A 20,590-nucleotide genomic window follows, 5' to 3' on the forward strand; every position below is an offset into this window, starting at 1 on the left:
TTTCTTTACCTGCACAAGAGGGTTCTTTGTATGAAAGGCCTCAATAGATTTCTGTATAGCTGAGATCTTAAGCCCACCCTTAGCTATGTTGGTGACAGTTTCTTTACCTCTACTGAGGCGATCAGCGTCCAATCGAGCAGCAAAGGAGTCACTAGCACACCCCTCATTATATCCATGCTCAGGCCAGTGGCGTAACGAAAGGCCCCGCTGACCCCGCTGTGCATTTGAATGTGGGACAATTTCGAAAGCTTAACTAAAGTACTAGCAAAACTGTGTGTTTTGCTCTAGATACACAATTTTTTAGAGATTAAAAAAGGCCTGTAATAAAGTCCCTCACTGTTTACTACTGACTGAATGGAAACCTACTTAACTCTTTGGATTGGTAGAACCTGTCTGGTTACATGAACATTGGAGCTAGTTTTAGATTAGCTCATTATATTATTGTTGACTTAGACTGCTTGGATGTATCACATCTCAACCATTGTTGGGTGTGTTACTTTGTTTTGGGATTTACTTGTAAGCTTTATTGATTTTATCCATAAAATTGCATTTCCAATGATATTTATGTAACTTGAGAAACTTTTTCTACCAAAACGTTTTCGATCGGGAATCGTCTTTAAATTATTTTGGGGAATATTTTGACTTGATATAACGACGTCGTCGTAATGACACAAGTGACTGATCAACCACCTTATTTTATATATTTTTAAAAAATAAAGTATTTATATTTTTAACTTGGGGTGTAAATATTTTTAGGGATTTTATTTTTTTATTTCAGATCTGTCATACGGGTATATGGCCCCCAGAATATAGGTCGTTTTTTGAGCACTTAGAAACAGGTGTTAAAACTACTTCTAAGCATGTTTAGGGCTGTAAATATGTACATAATAACCCTTTAAATGTTTCTTGGGTAGTTGAAAATAATTATTAGGTTTTTAAGTGTACTTTTTTTTCACCTGTAAAAATACCATTTTTTAACAGGGCCCCCAGAATATAGGTCCAAACATCTGTTCCTAAGTTGTTCTAAAATTGTCACAGACAGTTATATAATGCAGTCAGAATATGTTGCTGAGACTGTATTGATGATGCCAATGGCTCCAGATACTAAATTGAAATGGTTTAGAGTATACTTAATAGCAAAAAATCAAAAACTACGGCCCCCAGAATATAGGTATGCAAAAATCGTCCTCAAATACTCCACCTTCATACATTTTGATGATGCCATCTCTTCAGCATATGTTCTTTAACTGTTTCTCATCACTACCCCACATTCCTTAATGCTCAGGGTGACAGAGAAAATGCAGAATCTTGGTCGCTATTTTTTTTTAAAACCTATATTCTGGGGGCCATATTTAGAATTAGAATTAGAATTAGAATCAAATTTACACAGCAATACAATAAGAATAAAAAATAATTTAAGAAGCTTCAATCTGCTGTGCAGGACATTCAAGTCAGTCGAAAACTGTTAGCAGAACACCCTTCTAGGGACATAAGGATATAGTATGTAAAACATAATGAGTAATAAATTAATGAGTGATAAAATAAGATATGATTTAACAGTGAACTGTGGGCATGAAGGTAACAATTAAGATTACATAGATGCCCACTTTGGGATTACGTTAGTAATGTTATTTACAGTTATATACAGAGAAGTATAGAACAATAATAGATTGGCAATGATAACAAATGGGAACGAGTAAAGGAGATGTTTAAAGTTCTATACTTCTGGAAATAGGTCATATATAACGCAGGGGGCCTTTCCACCCGACAAAAACTCCAGCACCATAAAATTTATTTCAGTTGTCACATAGCTAGAGTGTAGAAATAGTCGAAACTATTGTTTATTTCATAGGATGAGACTCCTTGAATTACATCTGACATAAATTTAGATTTCATACATTGTGAGAATTTTACACTACATTCTATAGTCCTTATGTTCTCTGGAATTGTATTCCAACATTTTGCACCTAAATATGTAAAGGTTTTGTGTGTTCTGGATTTGTGAATATAAAGGTTGCACCTCTCAGCATCACATGATCCTCCGGATACATAAGACAATTTATCTGTGAATGATGATGGTGCAGCCTCATTAAGAATTTTATACATATACGTTGATAGATGGAGTTGTCTTCTTAAGTGTAAGGGTAACCACTTCATATTTCGATATACATTTACTGATGGTTCCTGCCAATGAACATCCAGAGCAATTTTTGCTACTTTCTTGTATAATATATCAAGAGAATTAAGTTTGGTTTTGGCAGCCCTACACCATATTATATCCAGGTAGTCGAATTGGGGGAGCATAAGAGCATTTACAAACATTTTTCTATATTTCAGTGGAAGAAGATTTTTCGACCTGTATAATGCCCCTATTCTTTTAGCAATTTTTGATTTCACATAATCAATATGGTCTTGAAAGTTCAATAAATTGTCTATCATGAGACCTAAATATTTTTGAGATTTAGTTTCTTCTATAAATAGGCATTCTTTTTCCAAATCCAGAGGGATTGACAACGTGTCCAGATTAGGTGATCTATCAAATACAATGAATGAAGATTTTGCAGCATTTAGCCTCAGCTTGTTGATTCTAAGCCATTCATACACAATTTTCATATCCTTAATTACATTCTCATATATGCCTCGGGAAATGTTATCAAAATATAGTGCACTGTCATCTGCAAATAAGTAAACAGTAGATTGTGTGCAATTTCTACTGAGATCATTTATGAATAAACTAAATAGAATTGGTCCTAATATGCTACCCTGTGGCACACCTGTTTTAACAGGGAGTGATGTGCTTACATTACCACGTATTTTGGTGTGCTGCTTTCTGTCCCCAAGGTAGCTTTTGAACCACTTTATGACAAAGCCATCAACTCCATAATACTTAATTTTTTTAATAAAATATTATGGCTTACTGTGTCAAAGGCCTTTTTAATATCTAAGAATACAATTGCAGGTTTCTTCTGTGATTCCTTAGACGTAAATATTTTATCAAATAGATTAAGCATTAGAAAAGTGGTGGAATGATCTTTTCTAAATCCATACTGATGGTTGGTAAGCAGTTTATTGGTTTCAACATACTCTGTAAGCTGTTGGTTAACAAAATATTCTATGCATTTTCCAAGTAGGGGGAGTATGGATATTGGCCGGTAGTTATTTGGATCATTAGGGTCACCAGTTTTAAGAATTGGGGTGACTGATGCAATTTTACATGCCAACGGCATTGTTCCACTTTTCATACTAAGGTTTATAATATGAGCTACTGGATCGATGATTTGGGGAATAATATACTTATATACTTTAATGGGCATGATATCGTTAATCGATTTATCTGATGGTATACTGAGTATATATTCTTTTACTTGTTCAACAGTCACCTCTTCGAATACAGAGAGTTTACACTCTGTTGGAGGCGGCATATATTCTAGGAAGTCGTCTGAATCCTTTTCCTTAATCGATTCTTGTATTATTGTACCAACTGTGGCAAAATGCAGGTTAACTCCGTTAACATTTAAGTTGCTTGGGGAAGAGCTACTTATTTTTCCAGGTAAGTTTGAAGCATGTTTGATAGTTTTCCAAATACCTTTCAAATCGTTTTTTGCACTTTTCACAGTAAGGTCCTGAACAATATTTGTACGTCTGTTTTCTTTGGATAATTTTGTCACATAGTTTCTTTGGGGACGATAGTTATCCCACGAAGTAGAGCATTTCTTATGTAGTTCACTTTTTCTGCATTTACATATTCCATTAATACAATTACACTTGAATTTGTTTAATTGTCCTAAACACTTTCTATACTTTCTGAAAAGCATCTTCTTCTTCCGTATTTCTGCCAACAGTTCTTTAGAGGGATTACAAAGAAAGTTACTATTACATCTTATCTGTTTAGGTGGACAGTAATTGTCATACGATTCCTGGATGTGATGATTAAGTCCATCTAGGGCATGGTCTACATTAGTACAGCTTAGAATATTACTGTAGTTACTGCAGGATCCCAGAAAATAGCTTAAGGCTTTTAGATTGTTTAAGGAGTGGTCTCTGATAAGGACCTTCTGGAATTTACTAGCTTTATTTACTTTAAAGTCGAGAACACATTTGAGAGCTTGGTGATCTCCTATTCTATCATCAAGTACTTTACACTCTATGAAATTAGAGTAACAGTTAGTCATTACAACATCTATTGTGCTCTGCGTTATTCTACCATCTAAGTTTGCAACTCTAGTAATTCCTGTAACAGTCTGTATCATTCCAAAGAGCTTCATTGTTATATCTAACTTTTTATAATCTAGATCAGATAAAGAGTTTTGGTTAACATTAACATCGCCAATCCATATTACTTTCTTACCTTGAAGTTTCATCATACATTCAGTCATATAATCAAGGAAAGTATCTAGATGACAAAAGTTTTGTGATCTGTAGAAGCAGCAAATGTAAAGATTGGCGTCCTTGAGTTGTATCCATAAAGCTTCGATTTTAGAAATATCAGAGTAGGTTATATCTAAATTGAGTAATTTGTGGTTAACATTTTGGTTGATCAATATACCACACCCTCCTCTTCCTCTATCGTTAGGTCTATCACACCTTATAAAATCAAAGTTTAAGGGTAAGTTAAGTGTACTAGTGTCTATATTAGATTTAAGGTTTGTCTCATTAATTCCAATTATGTCAAGCTTTTCCCTGCTTGATGTTTATCAGGAGTTCGTTGTGTGGTCAAGGTTCAAGCTTAAGTCGTCTAAGTCTAGGGCACTAGTCTACCAGAAGGGAGTGACAGTGGAGTGGGTTGTAGAGAGTTCAGAAGGTAGTCAGGCGAGGTTGCAGCTTAGCGGGGAGGTGATCCCGAATGTATCTGAGAAACCAATCAAGTTTCTAGGGAGGTGGATTCGGGCAGAAGGAAAGGACAAAGCTATAATCGAGAAAACACACGAGGATCTTGTTACATACCTCAGTAGACTCGATCTTAGCTCCCTCACCGGCCTGCAGAAATGTTGGGGGTATCAGTATATGGTCCTTCCAAAGATGAAGTGGCCACTTGCCATTTATGATATCCCGATCAGCACTGTTTCTCGCTGGGAGCAAACAACTAACAGTCATCTCAGAAAATGGCTAGGAGTGGGACACACGCTTAGTAGCTCTTGCCTGTTTAGTCATTCATCCAGTGTTGCTCTCCCCATCGACAGCCTAACCGACACTTGGAAAGTAGAAAAGTGCCGTCTCTTGCAGTCATATCAAACATCTCAGGATGCTTTGATCAGAGCGGTGCAACCCCAGGTGCGGTCTGGGAGAGTTTGGAAGGCAGATGCTCAGCTTCACGAAGCTGAAAGAGACTTGGTGTGTGAGTCAGTGCGAGGTATGGTGCAACCTCTTAGTAGAGCGGGAATTGGTTTCGGTGATTGGAAGAAGCCCTGGGAGAAGATGTCAGAAAAGGAGCAGCAGAGGGAGGTGTTAGATAGGGTTAAGGAGAACATCAGGAAGGAAAGAGAGGTGCAGTTGGGTACGTTGGAGATGCAGTCCAGGTGGGGTAATTGGAGAGAGCTGGTGACAAGGACTGACATGAGCTGGCTCACGCTCTTCAAGTATGGGGACTCATTAATCGGTTTTCTGCTTAGTGCTGTGTATGGCACGCTTGTTACACCAGCTTTAGCATCCAAGTGGAGCGAGGATGAGGATGGGATGTGCAAGCTGTGTGGTGACAAGTTGGGAACTGTGCCGCATATTCTGGCTGGTTGTCCTGTGGCACTAAGTCAAGGGAGATACCGATGGCGCCACGATAAGGTGCTTAAACAAATAGCAGACCAAGTGAAATTCCATTGTGAGCGGAGAGTCAACAAGAGGAAGAGCTCTTGTGTCACTCGGAAAGCCATTGAGTTTGTTCCAGCAGGAGGGAGGTTTAAGGAGGTGAAGAGGTCGAAAGTCAGTGAGTTTGGGATTCTGAGTGGGGCCACTGATTGGATAGTATTAGCAGACCTGGATGAGCAGCTGAAATTCCCGTCGGATATATGTATGTATGTATGTATGTATTTTGACACGGGGCAGCGCTAGACCCCATGTAGTGCCCTCAACCTACTTTTAGATTTGAAGGTCATAAAGGCGACAACAATGCCAAGAGGACAGCGCAAGCCGGTGGGCTGTACACTGGGCACGCGCGCGTAATAATAGAGCTCAAACAGGTAATAGACCCCGCGAGCATATAGAATCAGGATTTTACAGGATGTGGGCAGCCGGCCCTGTGAAGGTGATGGATGCGTGCAAATCTGAGGGCTTGAAGCGAGTGTATTGTGGAGCTAGCGTACTCTGATAAGTGAAGTAGCCCGAACCAGGTAGCTCACCTGCTCCGCATCGCGGGGGGCCGCTCCAGTTTACAGATGTACATGCGGAGATATGTCGACGCTCGTGAGTGAATGGGGAATAGCTGATTTGTGCGAAGGTAATGTGTGGGTTATGATGGTGCTGTTACTTTATAAGTTCTAAGCTTGTAGAATGTGTTGCAAAAACCATCCTAATTGAGGTTTATTGGTTGGCGTATGTAGTGAACTAGTGGGGTTTGACGATGAAAGAGCGCTAAGATAATTTTGGGAATGTAGTATGGGCAGTGACAGATTCAAGGTTGATGGAGATAATTAAAACAACGAATATAACTGCAATTGTAAAAAGTAATAGCAAATATTTGTAAGTGAATCTCGATTGTTTGTGAATCCTCTTTATCGACACTATGATGCTGAGGCGAAGTTCGGGACTGATCTGGTATCATCTTCCTTGAGTATACTAATCAGATCAACCTGGAGTGATGGAACGTTTCAATTATGTGGATTTGTCGTAATCTCGTGGAATAGTCGTAGGCTTGTGCGCGCGCAGGCTCGCGCGCGCACTAAATTTTCTGTTTAAAAAATGACGACTATTAGGTTGCTACGTCCTTGAGTTGTATGGCGTTCGCGCGTTACGTTTAATGCGGGAAATTTGAAGGACGGATTTAACTGGTTTGAGTAACTGGATTTCATTGAAGTTGTGTTTGGTGGAGCAAGGCGGTAGGTTCGTTTTTTAGGGGTGATTAGTGGGAGTGTTCTAACCTGGTGGTGGTGGAGGAACTGCTAATACCGGATGAAGGGGTACCCTGGAGGCAGTGATTGGATCTCTACTGGTTTGGAGAGTGGGAGTCCTTTATTTAGGTTGTCTGATGAATATCTGTGTCAAGTCGTCAATCTGGAATAACTCGAGTTTTAGTAATTTATAAAGTGGGCTGTAACATTGCGTTCCAGCCCTGAGAGGGAAAATAAACTAGTAAGAAGATGTAATTATTGGAAAATTGATGCAGATTACATTTATTGACTGATCAGAACAAGGAATAATGTTATGTGGAGTCCAACTTGTAGTTATTCATCTCATGTGATGGTTTAGCGAAGATTTCTGGATCGGAGTAGTATGATGCAGATATCAGATTTCGTAGTGCTGATCCATTGTGTTGATGTACTGCTGCGTAAACTGGTTTCCACATATGTATGTCACAAGGGTAGCCGGGGTACTCGAATCCTAATTAGATCTCTAGCTTTGTGTTCGCCGTAGAGTGGAGAGTGGATATCCATAGTGCTGTGTACCTGTGTAGGGTTGAAATTCCAAGGTTGCTGAAATGATGATGGTGTTAGAGAAAGACGCAAGGTGTAACATGTGTTACACCGTGGTAAGAAAGGCATTATGGTAGCAGAGAATGCATTATGACAGGAGAATGAGCGAAAGTAATGCAAATGAAAAAAAAAGGACCGAATTGCTGAGGTGATTGAGTGAGTGAGATGCTGCATTGCTACTGGCTGACTCGCCAGCAACAATGCAAGTCCAAGAAGAAAGAAGGAGAGACACTGTCCGTTATCTGGGTGAGCCACCACCGACAGTGCTCCCACTTATGTGGGGCTGAGGGTGTTGGCTCCAAGAACCAGCCGTGAGCGAACAGCGCCTGTCCCCCTCTATGGTTAACTTGAGAGTAACAGGACTATGCCATTCTCCAGGCCAATCCGTTCAGTAACCAGCTGACCAAGCACCACCTCTGATGGAAGATGTGGTTAGGATTGGACTTCGCTAGGATTTGTCAGTTTTTCTGTAGACACTAATGCTCCCTCGAGGAAAGACATGAGCCCCGGCGAAACTGACCAAAAACGTGGCAGGGATTCTCACCCTCCTCCCGTCGGATATAGCAACGACCAGATTAAGACCAGATTTGGTTCTTTTCTCGAAAGCTTCCAAGAGAGTAATCTGGTGGGAGCTTACAGTACCGTCGGAAGAGAGAATAGCTGCATCCCATGAGCTGAAGCTTGATCGGTATAACAGTCTACAAGCGGAAATACAAGCTAATGGGTGGTCATGTTTCAGCTTTGCTGTTGAGGTTGGTGCTAGAGGTGTGGTCGCAGCAAGTTTGGAGTGTGCATCAAGGAAGATTGGTCTGACTGGGAGAGCCCTCAAGAAGTTGGTCAGAGATTGTGGGAAGGATGCAGCCCATTGTTCAAGATGGATTTATCTGCTGTCTAGGAAAAGAGAGTGGGAGATGAGAGCTGTTTGAGCTTTATGACTTCACCTAACAGCCAGAGGTGCCATAAGCTAACTCGTCGTAAATCGCGAGCTCTAGCAGGTATCCTCGGGTGATTGTCAGATCAGATGGTGGTCCAAGAGAGACTGCTGGGGCACCTGACAGAAAACCGTATCGCAATGAAAGCCCCGAAACGGTGTCAGGTTTGTGACTGAAGATTCTGATCAAGCTCAGGGTTGAGTCTACACAGTGTCGCCACTTGCCGATGCCAGTTGATGCGAGAAGACACTGATGTAAGTGGGAAGTTATGTCTAAGAAACAGCGTGTGGTTCGGGTGCCGGTTGAACGCATGTAAAAGGGAGGGTATATCCGTATTTCGCTGCTAGTGATGCAGTCCTTAGCCCGGTAGCTAAGGCTTCCCCGTTTCTCGCTCATTTGTGCTCCGATGGGCTTGTGACCTCTGCGGGGGTCAAGTGCAGGATGAGGGACATGGCTGACCAGGAGAAGGTTGTTTTTGGGAGATAGAGTAAGGTTGGTTTGGTGTTGTGCCTTCGCAGTTTAACTGTATCTTTACTCTATAAGGTTTGTCTCATTAATTCCAATTATGTCAAGCTTTTCGCGAAATATTAGCTCCTGTAGTTCGAGAGTTTTTGCCAGATTAGTCAGGCCACCCTGTATATTACATAGACCAAGAGAGAGATTATCGTTTATTGAGGTACGAATAAGGTTAAACCAAAGCTAATGGGGAACAAATCCACATGCAGTCTCCTCAAGTAGACTAAGTTTCAAATCATGTCATACATATGATTTAAATTGGATTTCGGATCAGCAATCATACTGCAGTTTAAATCATAAAATTTAACAGCATAAAATAGTAACTCACTTCTGTTTGTGATAAATATAGCTTGAGAGATATAAAAACGTTAAATTATTAGAAATTTGTGCTGATCTAACATTTTAAACCAGATAAAACAGTAATCCTGTTATTATTCATGTTGATACCCTTGGATTATAGAATTTTAATGAAGTTTAACACAAGTGAGTTACATATTTGAGATGCTTACCAAGCCTGGCAATTCCTAACTTATTGAGGTGCACATTGTCATGGCCCCTGCCAAAATACTTGTCCTTTCTATTATAATTTAAAGTAAAGAGATTATTTTCATGTTCTGTGTTAATGTATATTAGCCCATGCTTATAACACATATTCTCTAAGTATCGATTAAGTCCCTGCACTATAATGTTCTTACTAGTGACAGCTCTAGGCAGAATATTTAAGATATATATTTTTGCACTATTAAATTCTGCCCACAATTTTTGAACAAATTCTTCCATGTCATTGGTGGCACTGTTGAAGTTCATTGTGTTGAGGTCAATTGGATCAACACAGTTAGTACCAGTTAGTAAAACAACCTTTTTAACCTTTTCTTTGTTGAGAACTTTGAACTGACTGTCGCTAAAGAGTCTTTGGGACATTTGGATTGAGTTGGCCCCTGGGTAGAAAAATACTTTGGCCTTCTGAGATGAAGAGCTCAACAGTTTTTCATTCAGATGCCTAAACATGCTGCTGCTGATATAAACAGTGCTCACATCGTTGGGTGTCTCCTTTTCGAACAGTTGTTGTCTGTTAACATGCCGCCCTGATTGATGGGGTGGTGGAGATGTATAGGGTGGGGTTAGAGGTCGGTGCTGATAAGCACCATTCGTTTTCCTTGATGGATGAACTATAAACTCGTCTTCTTGATAAGGTACATAGCCGCTGGAGTTTGAGATGTTTTCATATGGGTCATGGTAATTGTCATTGCACATGTTGGTTGGTGTACTTGTTAATCTTTGGACAACAGCTACAGGTTTGATCAGTCTGAATGTGATACTGATCCTTTTGTTTGTACAAGATGGTTGAGTACAGATTTCATGTCTGTAATGAAGCTGAGATTTTTTAGACATGATACAAACATCCCCATGCTTTAGATCTAGGGCAGACACCACTTTTCCTGTTTGAATTTCTGTGAACTGCATCGTCCTAGAGGCACCCAGAGAAACTGTAACAATGTAAGAGTTTTCATCGATGCATTCTTCATTATCACTATGGATAGGCATGCATTCTGTCCCAGTACTGTAGTAGTTTACGAGAGCACTGTTGTAAACATAATCCGGGAGTAACACATCAAGATATGAACAGATAGCAGCCAGATAGGACTGATGTGGTATCTCCTTCGCCTCGTGACTTCCCCCATTATACACATATGGGAAGTCCCCAAAGTAAGCTGTTTTCCTATTTTGAAACTGGTGGCTAAAATCCAATTCTCTCAGGAAGATGTCTAAGGAGAATTTTTGAAACGGTGCCTGATCAATGAGTTCAACAGGTGGTATGATAATGTCAGGGCTTTCGTCATTTACACTTAAGGCCACACTAGATATGGGTGTTACATCTATTTCAGCATAATACTTGCCACTCCATGGATTGACAGATCCTGCACTCCCACTGATTTGATTTTCTGTGTTGTTGGAAATAATAGAATCTGGTGCTTCTATGATGCCATCACTATTGATTAGCATGAAAGATTCAGGCACCTCGCATTCACTGTCATATTCAATCTGATCGTTTTCAAATTCTGTCTGAACTGCAACATCTGAACACCTATCCAGGACAGCCCGATAATCTATTGACTGATTGGTACTTTGATGTAACAACGTACCATTAATCTCTGCTATAGTCTGAGAAGTTTGAACAATGTCTTCTAGGATGATCACTTTCCGCTCGAGAAACTTGACATGAGATTTGAGTGCAGTACAGTTTTTGCATTTTTGATCACATTCCGACAATAGTTTTCCAAAAAATATTTCCATTGAATCGTCCATGATATTGAGTTGATGATTTGAATTAAGTTGTTGATTTGAATTGAAGCAAATTGAAGAGTTCACATGTGAGATTTGTTCCATTCCATTAACGTTACATTCGTATTACATTCGTATTACTTTGGTCATACCTCAATAAATGTATTTAATTGTAGTTGTGAAAATAGTTTAAAACTATATATATATATATACCCGTAATGAGTAAAATCTTTAATTTTACTAGTTAAAAAGCTTTCATGCACTCATTTAGTAGGGATCTTAACTAAATACTTAAATAAGATTGAAGGAGTGTCCCTAGATATGATTGAGGGGGGCTGTTTTTATCTGTATCAATACAATGTGCACCTCAATGACTGTAAATCAGATATTTTTGGCCGCCAAATTTTTTTAAAGGCCTAACTCAAAATTCTGTCCCAAAACTTAAGGTCATGAGACAATTCTACGTTGATTCTGAAAATTTCATGTGAAAATATTGAAACCCTATTGAGTTCTATTGTTTTGAGCGAAGTCAGTTTGAGATATTGGCGATTTTGTTCATTTTTTGCGATTATTTGAACACAGAATCCACAGTTAGGTAGATATTGAGCTGATAATCATAGAGAATGTGTAATATATGCTTACCTTCCATATAAAGTTGGTTTCATTCAAAAATATTGATATTTGACCAATTTATGGACCAAAATCGATCAAATTTGGTGCGTATGCCCAAATATGGGCATATGGTTTTTGTTTTTATCCCATAACTCGGCCAATTTTTATCCAATTTTGATAAAACTTGATATGTGGGTTCAGGAGACTAGTAGCTACAAGTAGAGCATCCCAAAGCATGGTTTTGGGCATGTTCAGGGTTTTTGAAAATTGTGGTGGCCATAACTTTTTTCCAAATTGTCAGTTTGCAGATGTCTCGATAAAAAGATAGCTTAAAATAATACTTATACTCATACCAGTAGTCTTAATGGCATGTGTTGGACAGATTTTTGTCATGACAATTTTTCGCCATATTTACCCCTCTAGAAAATGACAACATCGTTTAAATCTTTCGCTGTCATGACCAAATATACCAAAATACCTCATGTAGGTCCAAAATTTTTATCCAGAAACATTAGTTACATGTTTTACTCCAACATAGCAGTAACAGATCCCATTAGTATCGCTTATCTTGGTTAGAACTGTATCCACTAACATGACCTATATTTTGGGGGCCACCTATATTCTGGGGGCCATATACCCGTACTATTTGTTACTAAAATGCTCATTGTAGACTATAATATTTAGATTTTCATCATCATCATTATCAAACATTTCAATCTTACAAATGTCAACAATCCTAAATTAATTTAGAACCGAAACGTTATCCCTTATAAGATTATATGGCCCAAAACTCAAATTGACTTGGACCCAACTTGTATGAAATTGATAAGTTCACTCCTATGTCTACAATCACTAGCAAGTTCTCTCAAATGGAGAATATTCAATATCATGATAAGTCTCCAGCAAGATGAAACGCTTCCAGTGCAGACTGCAGAGGTCAACCTTCTTGGTAGGATTAAAATGTAAAAGCCAACTATAACTACTTTAACAAACTTCTAGCTTTAACAAACTTCTAGCTCTTCGATATCTTCAGCAACACTTCCTTCTTAGCAGCATTACCAATTAATTGAAGGTTTTCAGCAAATAACCTCATCTTATTTTTGCAATGTCAGGCAAATCATCAACATACAGAACAAATAAGAGAGGGCCTAAAACTGACCCATGAGGATCACCAGATAAAACATATTTAACCTCTGACAATTATCCTATTACACAACCCTGCAATATGCATGGTCCTGTCTGTCAAAAATCTTGAATAACATCTAAAACATATCCCTTGAAAATCTCATTTCTCAAAAATATTTGTGGGTTCTGCACTAGTCTAATCTCAAATTTACCCCATTCCGGGTGTAGTTTCCAGAAGCCAGTACTTCTACTGTCCAGTAATGCCTATCAATCGGTTCAACATTCCTTTAATGTTGTCACAACTGATGCATTTACCTAGATTTAAACTCAATGTTTACTTAAAGATATTACAATCCAGAACTGAGAACCACTATCTTACCCCTAATCTGTTTCATTTGCTTATTGTGCCACATGATAGTATAGAATAGTTTAGTACTATGATTACAATACACTACAATGTAGATGTACTGAAGGGGTACACTCATTTTAAGAAGAATCCTGATCTTTTTTGCAGGGCCCCATGATATATTTATTGGATTTAAAATACTTATTTCTAATTAATAAAAGCTGGAAGCTAATGTTGCTCAAATTTTTTTGCAGGTTGCTTTTACAGCTAGATGTTTTGCAGAAGACTCATTGCTAATGCCAAACAACTTGGTCGTGCTACCAAAATAACTTTTGCACAAGGCCATGGTTACACAAGGGAGGAGATATTTCTCATGGAGAAGGAGCGACAAGGATTAGTTGCAAGATTGAATTCTGAAGTAAAAAATGATTGGCATATTCCAAATCATGTACTGGTAGGACAAGCATTCTCTTATGAAACAGAAATGTCTTCATTTGTCAAGAGAATTGGCTGCAACAGCAACTATATCCCTGAAAAGAGTAGAATTGAAGGAGAAGAATCTTTGCTTTCATCAGCTTTTGTTGTGCTTTTGTCACATCCCTCAACCTGTCATGACCCAGAAATTCTTAAACTCAAGGCAGAAATCTGTGAGTTGGGACGGTCACAACTCTCTTGGTATATCATGAACTACTTTGCTGATGTTTTCCCCAAAATCTCTTCTGAAATCCTGTATAAACTATCAGTACCCGAGATGTGTTTCTCACGCCCAAAATGTTACTCCATGTACAAGCAGCTATGTCTCCACGAGTTAATCAGAAGCAAGTCAGAAGATGCTCTGACTTTGGAGGAATACTCAGACGTTACGGGGGGCATCTTCCTTTCAATACTCCTCTTCGATGAACATCCTTACCTTTCTGCTCCCACATTTTTACAATCATGTATTCTAAACTACTATGCTCAGTTAGATTTCCGGAATGTTGTCAATCACAAAGATCTCAAAGATGCTGAAAGCAAACTAAAAGAACATTTGTCATCTACAGAGGCTGGTAATCCAGAGGTTAGGATTATAGGTATCGATGGCGAGGACACAGCACTCCCCTTGTACAATATTGGTATATTTGTGGACAGTGAGTGTATAGCGAATGCTGCAGATAATTCTGTCGAGGATGCTACCCTTCAGGCTTGTAATGCTGCTCTCACCCGGTTTAATTTTTCTGAACGAAATGATCGTGCTTCTATTAATAATCTTGATTTCTCCAATCTTTCTATGGATCTCACTTTCAAGGCTAAAGAAATTGAAGATAAACTGCGTTCTATGTTAAAGGATGTTAGTTTAGCAGAATCAGAAATGGAGATGCAGAGTGTGACTGATCATAAGAAATTTGTTACAAATTATGAGAGTTACAAGAATATTTTAATGACCAGAGAACCGGAATCTGAACTTGATAAATCATGATTCGGTTGATTTGAAGTTTTATTTTTGAATGAAACATTTATAAGACGGATTTTGTCATGATGTTGTATGATATATAATAATAATATAACTTATTGCTCTGCTCCAAAAACATTTTAATTTCCCAATTCATAAAACTCCATCTCCGTCACTCGTCAGTGACACACACAGCACTCAGAGGCAAGGTTTCACATTTCTCACTAACGCACATTTCACAACTTTAAATACTAGATACAATATCCCCCATACCAAACATAACTTTGTAGTCTCCCCTCCCTCTCTCTCTCTCTCCCTCTCTCTCTCCCTGTAAAAGTTAGTGCTATATTTCGTTACATATAATAATATATGGTAGCTGTGGCGTGCGGCGTGTGCTGCTACTAGCTAACAATCTAACATACCCGATACTAATGTGTTATACAGCGTATTTAACACTGACACATAGTTTCCAGCTAGAATGGAATGACAGAGAGTCTGGAAGGGGGTTCGTCGGGGCCTCAGTATACAGTGCCTGGTATACTCCACTACTTGCAGCACGAGTTCACCACCTATGAGGTTGATCGGATACGCTGGGAGGATGAGCGCGCAGCTCTCAAGGTATGTAGAGAATGTTGGTAATGTGTGTTGTGTGTGTTGTGGTGCTGGAAATGTCAATCTCTGCAGCAGTAGTCTTGACTCTTGTAATTTGGGTGATTTGTTTGACAACATGCAGTTAATTAATGTTGTCATATTTTGACTCATGTTTTAATAGTATGGGAAGGGAATTTAGGGATCTATTTTAAACATTTTGGTTGTATCCGGGCCGGGCGGGTGTTAATTTAGGATAGAAATTAATAAATTCTATCGATGTATTTTAAATTTTCATAATACGCAAGCAACATGCTACGTTCACAGAATGTTCATTTCATTTTCATGTACAGTACAACTTGAAAATACACAGTGAAAGTAGTTAGTACCCGATGTGAACTTTCAGAAATAGCTCCTCATCTAATCAAATTAAAGCACTAATGTTAGTTCAGTAGCACACAGTAATGTTGGCACAGTGGGCAGTGGGCAGTGGGCAGTGGCCCATGATCTCCTGCTATTATAACTTTGTTGAAATCCTTGACATAACACAAATATAATATAAGTATATAACTGAGTACAACATAATATATGCAGTACAACATGATATGCCGCACGCCGGCACGCACATGATACCACACGATTTACGGCATTTAGTTTGATCTTTGACAAGGCACTCACCACACCAAATCGGCAAAGTCACGAACGTGTTGTCTATCCTACACCTGATTTTGCAATATTAACAAGCATTTACCTCACATTCCAGGATAACACCGGCCGTTTATATGCACGTAGAAATGCAGCAAATATGTTATCTCGTCTCATCTCGTCCGGGGAGTATGTAAAAATAGTCCAGCTGCTGAGAATGCAGGGTGCTGGTGTAATTGTATCCGATTGCGAGATAGTGACTAAAGTATGTCACACATACACACACTCTCTCTCTCTGTGTATAGTACTAGCGATATAACTGTAGTACACTATATCTGGTGTCGTCGCAATGTTTACAATGTACTAGTATATATCACACGTACGGTATGTTATGTAACCGAGTTGTTGGGACTAATAATTATTTTCCAAGCCGCCGCCACAGCACAAATTGTGGTAAAAACACGTAGGTATGTCATAGGTGGTAATTTGTGTCTCTCGCCCGCATGCCACTGCATCACTCCTCTCCACAGCAGTTTAATTCATCAGTATTACATGTACCTGTCCAGCTAATTAGGTTTCTATTTTTTCAAGAAATGCAGGACGGGGAGTGCTGCAGTGTGCTGAGTGCTGCGAGTGTAAAGTGTATGTTCTCTGTGAGCTGGATTATTGTGCCGCATGCATGGCATGCACTGAAAAACTAGGCGTGTGTAAAATTGTGCGTGGTCTTATGTGTAATAATACTTTAATATTACTTTCTATCAGTTTATTGCCAGTACTCGTACACAGGGTACATCCTCCTCCCAGTTATCACACCCTGCTCGCTCATTGGCCAGTCTGGGTCACGTGGGTTGCCATGCTGATCCGTGATTGGCTGATTTGATTAGCCCACGTGACGGGGTGTCTGCAATGTACTCGCGGCAAAGTTGTGTACAATTCATTAGCAGTATCGTGTACATATTATAAACTTGTTGGATTATGTACAATGTACGGCTGTGCCGACTGTTATACATTGCAAACCAGGTTTAAAGTATATCATTAAAGATTAACGAATACAGAACCAATTCAGTGATTCCCTGATTCTGCAGAACAAGTTTAGTAATTCTGAGTCATAGACATAACCGTTTAGTAGGTTTTGTACCGTTATTCAGCGCTATTTCTAAGTATACACAAGAATATTATATTCACGATTCTATTATAATTCAATCTTGAACAATTGCCCTATCAGAAAACTCCAATCTCCATTGACTCAATTGTCTTAATTCAAGCATGCACTGAATTTTTAATACGACATAATATTATGTAAGACATATTCAGCTACTATTAATGATAATATCTCCAATACGAGAGTAGTACTGTAAGTGTAGTAGTCGCAATAATACTTGAACAGCATGCCTCCGTGCTAACATCACGTGTGCTGACGTCACGTGTGCTGACGTCACGTGTGCTGACGTCACGTGTGCTGACGTCACGTGACAGCGTTACGTTCGTATCGACATTGTCACAGTCACACTGACTGTCACAGTTACATTTTTACAACAATCTCAATACTCGGAACATGCTCTCAGTTGTCACGACCTCAAAGGTCAAAGAAGTACACACCGGATATGTAAAGAACAATTCTATTTAAATTTATAAGTAATTGTACACGTGTGTGTGTGTGTGTGTGCTGATGATATAGTACCTGGGGTCTGTCTGTATAAATAAGGATTAAGTAACGGTTACACATTTTCATTAAGGGTGAGGTTTATGTAGATGTGAATTGGACGAAAATTAACTCCACGTTTACAAAGAGAATAATAACAGGTAATCGAGTCAACAGATCTGTATTTGTTGAACTACAATGAAAATACACAGCTTTTGATGTGTACTCCGCAGTCCGTGGCTTTTATACTGTGTGGCAATCAATTGAAACTGTAAGGATCTGTCTGTTGTATATTCAATTTGATCTGTATTATCTCCGTAATTTAGCTTATGACAAGAGATATTGGCAGAAGCTACAATGAAGTTTTGTATTTAGTTGTTTGTTTTAGGGAAAGATTAGACTTGGGTGGGCGTTGTTTTTAACTATCCCTTGTTTAGAACTTTTATTTAACAATTATAAATGAATTTGTAATACCTCTGAAATGTTAATTTAGCCTTTACCCAGAGTAATGATATTGAAGGTATGATCTTCAACCTACTATTCCGCCACATATACACTGAATTACAATTACACTGCAATTACATGCAACACAAAGGGAAATAATGCCACGGTTAATTGGAACTGCTTCTAGGCGAAGGGAGGGGTACAGTGTACACCTTGTACAGTGTACACCTTGTACAGTGTAAACCTTGTACAGTGTACACCTTGTACAGTGTACACCTTGTACAGTGTACAGTGTACACCTTGTACAGTGTACACCTTGTACAGTGTACACCTTGTACAGTGTACACCTTGTACAGTGTACACCTTGTACAGTGTACACCTTGTACAGTGTACACCTTGTACAGTGTACACCTTGTACAGTGTACACCTTGTACAGTGTACACCTTGTACAGTGTACACCTTGTACAGTGTACACCTTGTACAGTGTACACCTTGTACAGTGTACACCTTGTACAGTGTACACCTTGTACAGTGTACACCTTGACTTGGTATCGACTACTAAACTATGTTGGAATGTGGCCGGTTTAGGGACAGATTGAGAAAGGGCTGGATTTGAGTCAAAGTGGGGCGGAGATTCTGTGCTCACACATAACCTCGCTCTATTTCATCTTGTAGTAGTAATATAGCGGACATCAGTTTGCTGCACAGCTACAAAGCCTGTGACGTGTGCTGTTAATAAATATTAATATTGTAGGTTATTTGTAGGGGCCTTAAAATAGAACTAGAATTTATTATTAAATTTATTTATAAAATCCTAAGTGTATTTACGATCAAGCATCTAATGTTTCTTATTCCGAACGATTAGTCACTAGTAGGACTATTAACGGGTTATTTAATCAGTTAAGCAATTCAAAATGCAAATGGTTTGCCGCCATATCACATACTCAGCGTGATATTTTTAAAGATTTTCAAATATTTAAAAATATTTAAAATGAAACAAAATTGCAGGGCACCGTGAGGTATGCTGAACTTTATTGCCAAATACCAGTAAAGTTATTGCTGGCCGTTCTGAATTTAGCTGTATGTAAAGTATCTACCTACCAAGTATTTCCAGCTAACTGTAACAATCTCTGCATATATACTATAGAGGCGATATAACTCTCGCTGTTATTTGTAGAGCAACTAAACTGTAGCAGCTCGTGGAAATGCAGGTTATTCGTCCTAGAAGCTGGGCAGTATGAACAGTATTGCAGTATATAACCTGTCATCTGAAATACCTCTTGTTCACGCACATGATGGTACTCAAATACAAAGGATATCATTCTTAGAGCTGATATATAATTACAGTTTCTGATGGGTAGGTTATTCCGTATCAGGATTCACGGCGTCCTGTCCCCCAGAAGCCTTATCTTAACCCTACCCCCCCAACCTGTATCCATCCTGGAAAGACAGCAACATAAACAAGACTTAAACCTGTAGCTGGGATATCTCGGCCCTGTTGGAAAGTCACATAATTATATAATGGAATGAATCAAATGATAGGACGTATTCAGCATTGGATTTCACCATGTTCTGCTCGTGACCTGGCAAATGAGATGTTACAATACTACGGTATTGCGCCTCTAGCTGGCTGCTAAACTGTCGTGTTAACTGCAATATTACCGGATCTGGAGTATCTGCAACGTTTTTACTCTACGAAAGCACGGATTGTATATTATACGGATATGTCATTTTATACAATGTATTATTAATTATAGTGCAGACGCCATACATAATGTATGTGTACATTATTCATTTTGGTATGTACAGACAGTGTTTCTTGCAGTTTGCCTATAGATATAACAATTAATTCCACCTCTAGAGTATTTCGGCTTTTGGTGTTTGATCTTATCCTTTTTGTCAAAAGTGAAGTGCAAACGTCGCCAAATAATGATGTGTTAATTTGTTGACCCTACGCACAGAAGTACCTTGTAATTACAGGTAGGTCTAAATGTTGCAGTTTCCGTCTAGGTAAGCAAAAGCAGAACAGTGTTCTACAAGACAGCCAGGAAGGCTAGGTTGTAGAACGGCGGGACACCGGACAGTGCAAGGAATACTACATGGAAAATGTGACTTTCTTCTTCCTTCAGTTTGTGGAATGTTCATTTTGGTAGATAGAAAGAAGGAGACGCAACTCCTGGGAAACTTAGCTGTTACAGAATGTTTAATATACTGTATGCTCAGGTCTCATCGGTCTACTATTCGGTGTGCTGCTGCTGCTGCAGAGGCGTGTAATTTCAAACAAATATGTAATGATGCCGAGCACTATATTTTGAACAATACAAATGTTTACTGCTCTCTCTCCCTCCCTCTCTCCCTCTCTCTCTCTCTCTCTCTCTCTCTCTCTCTCTCTCTCTCTCTCTCTCTCTC

At 39.0% G+C, this 20,590-nt stretch overlaps 4 protein-coding genes across 6 annotated transcripts in view; 3 read left to right on the forward strand and 1 right to left on the reverse strand.

Annotated features, from left to right (window-relative positions):
* The window catches only part of LOC134818419 (kynurenine 3-monooxygenase-like), a 927,626-nt gene that overhangs the window by 821,205 nt on the left and 85,831 nt on the right, over positions 1-20,590 (forward strand). The window lies entirely within an intron of this gene.
* The window catches only part of LOC134818418 (ATP-binding cassette sub-family F member 2-like), a 58,820-nt gene that overhangs the window by 37,093 nt on the left and 1,137 nt on the right, over positions 1-20,590 (reverse strand). The window contains exon 1 of one of the 2 annotated variants that reach the window (XM_063827958.1): positions 11,503-11,547. The exons of the other annotated variant lie outside the window; for it this stretch is intronic. The gene's annotated coding sequence lies outside the window, so the exon portion shown is untranslated. Of the gene's footprint in view, positions 1-11,502; positions 11,548-20,590 lie in introns of those variants that run through there. 2 annotated transcript variants of the gene reach the window in all.
* LOC134818750 (uncharacterized) lies at positions 4,666-6,042 on the forward strand. Its single transcript, XM_063828395.1, has one exon. It carries the CDS (start codon positions 4,666-4,668, stop codon positions 6,040-6,042), a length of 1,377 nt encoding a protein of 458 aa, XP_063684465.1.
* Positions 15,321-20,590, forward strand: part of LOC134818414 (striatin-4-like) — a 31,155-nt gene continuing 25,885 nt past the window's right edge. The window contains exon 1 of one of the 2 annotated variants that reach the window (XM_063827952.1): positions 15,321-15,480. In XM_063827952.1, the coding sequence (XP_063684022.1) occupies positions 15,346-15,480 (135 nt within the window). In that variant the 5' untranslated portion in view covers positions 15,321-15,345. The remainder of the gene's footprint in view (positions 15,481-20,590) is intronic. The other variant, XM_063827951.1, reaches the window with a different exon arrangement.

The sequence above is a fragment of the Bolinopsis microptera genome, chromosome 7 (genome assembly GCF_026151205.1).
Source record: "Bolinopsis microptera isolate Bmic1 chromosome 7, MBARI_Bmic_1.0, whole genome shotgun sequence".
In the NCBI taxonomy this organism is placed as follows: domain Eukaryota; kingdom Metazoa; phylum Ctenophora; class Tentaculata; order Lobata; family Bolinopsidae; genus Bolinopsis; species Bolinopsis microptera.